The sequence below is a fragment of the Trichinella spiralis genome (assembly GCF_000181795.1).
Source record: "Trichinella spiralis strain ISS 195 chromosome Unknown Scfld2442, whole genome shotgun sequence".
Lineage (NCBI taxonomy): Eukaryota > Metazoa > Nematoda > Enoplea > Trichinellida > Trichinellidae > Trichinella > Trichinella spiralis.
In genome coordinates, this window is record NW_003529381.1 from 1 (window position 1) to 1,800 (window position 1,800).

At 32.7% G+C, this 1,800-nt stretch overlaps 1 protein-coding gene across 1 annotated transcript; it reads right to left on the reverse strand.

Annotated features, from left to right (window-relative positions):
- Positions 1-846: 846 nt before the first annotated feature.
- Tsp_13028 (protein-L-isoaspartate(D-aspartate) O-methyltransferase) lies at positions 847-1,800 on the reverse strand (the record flags this gene model as incomplete). The annotated part of the gene is made up of 6 exons (XM_003368456.1): positions 847-1,111; positions 1,198-1,283; positions 1,347-1,467; positions 1,522-1,626; positions 1,692-1,714; positions 1,771-1,800. Coding segments are annotated over 6 exons (575 nt in total), but the record flags the coding sequence as incomplete, so codon positions are not given.

Below are 1,800 nucleotides of genomic sequence, written 5' to 3' on the forward strand. Positions count from 1 at the left end.
GCAGTTGGAATTCACGAATAAATTTGCTCTTTTTTTCTCTAATTTTTCAAGTGGCAAACCTTGACCGTTGCCGAACAGCGACATAAATCAAAATTGAAATTTTACGAATGAAAATTAATATTACAAATTCAAATAATTTTGCATATTTAAAAAGTTGAAAAAAGCTACAAGAAAAGTTCTTGTGTTCGTATTGTTTGAAATTTTACTGATTTAATTCCGACATGCAATTGTACTTGATGATCGTTTTTGTATTTACCTTGGGCAACTGCCGACGACAGCAAGGCAAATAAATGTTTTCTGTCGCTATGTGTTACTTAGTATTTAGTATTATAATTGCATAAGAATGAATTTACATTTCAAATTGCATCTGTTAAGATTTCCACGCAAACTTACATAACATAACCTATATGAACCATATGTTGTTAAACATGGTAATATATGTAGCTAGCTAGCTGATCAACAGAAAGAAAACTGCTCCAAATTCAATAAATGGTGCAAACGTAAGAAACAAAATGTTGTGCAAAATTCAAATAATCAAAACAAACATTGCATCAATTTTTAATTTAATTAAAAAGTGAAATAAGCGACATTAATACTAATAATATTATTGTTTAAGATGATGCAAGCAATAAAAAAAGAATTTACAATATCAAATTGCATTTGCAAATGAAAATAACAAATGAAATTTATGATGAATTGTTGAAGAAATTTTTAAACCAGCTTCAAAGTTCAGCCATGCGTATCGCTGAAATACAAAATTGTATAAAAATTTTTAAAAAATACATACATCATCTACTGATTATAAATTCTAAAATCTCATATTAAAAAAATGTAATTTTTTCACTAAAAGAGAAAAATAGAATAAATAAATATTGATACATATATATATATATATATAGAATTAGAGAATAAAATTAAAATAGGTACGGTACGTCTTTCCATTGTTCCATTGCTGATTTCGGTCAGTCAGCGGTACATACATCACGTGCATCAAATTTCTTTCCGTAACACTTCCATCACTTGCTTTGTCAATTTGTTTAAACACTTGATTTCCACCTGCTGGTCCAACTGGTAGAACCAGCCGACCGCCCGGCTTAAGCTGATTAATCAGCTATAACATATATAATTTCAGAGCACATTGTTAGAAATGCAATAAACAAAAAAGAAAACAGAACAGAACAAAACAAAAAAAATCACAGCTTGTGGAACGCGCTCAGCTGCCGCGCCAACGTGTATAGCATCATATGGACCATCCTGTGCGTAACCATCACGACCATCACCAACTGAAAATTTCAAACATATGCGTTTGGTTTATTTTAAAATTTCCACAAATAAAACAAAAGTACCGATTAATTTCACTCGACCACTGCTCAACAATTCTGGATTCCCATTGCGAACATTCTGTATCGACTTTTCCACCAGCTGTGGAATATGTTCAATACCGACAGCCTTACCACTGTTTCCAAGCTAAAGGAAGATTCATCTTGACCTTCTGATAACGAACTTTCTCTACACACTGACCATTATTGCAAAACATGCTGTTAAATATCCAGAACCACTACCCACATCCAACGCTCGGTTGCCTTCTGTCAGATGATCTTTCAGCATTTCTAGCGCGTAAGCGTGCTTAGAAATTACAGTAATGTTACATTAGTAACGTTTGTTTCAAAGTTCAATTATTCATCATTTACCATATGTGGAGCGCTGATTGTGGCTGAAAATCCGATGCCTTGCGGTGAATCAATATAAGGTTTGCTGTCAGTTAAAAACCACGATCCACTGCAAACATTGCTTTTTCCA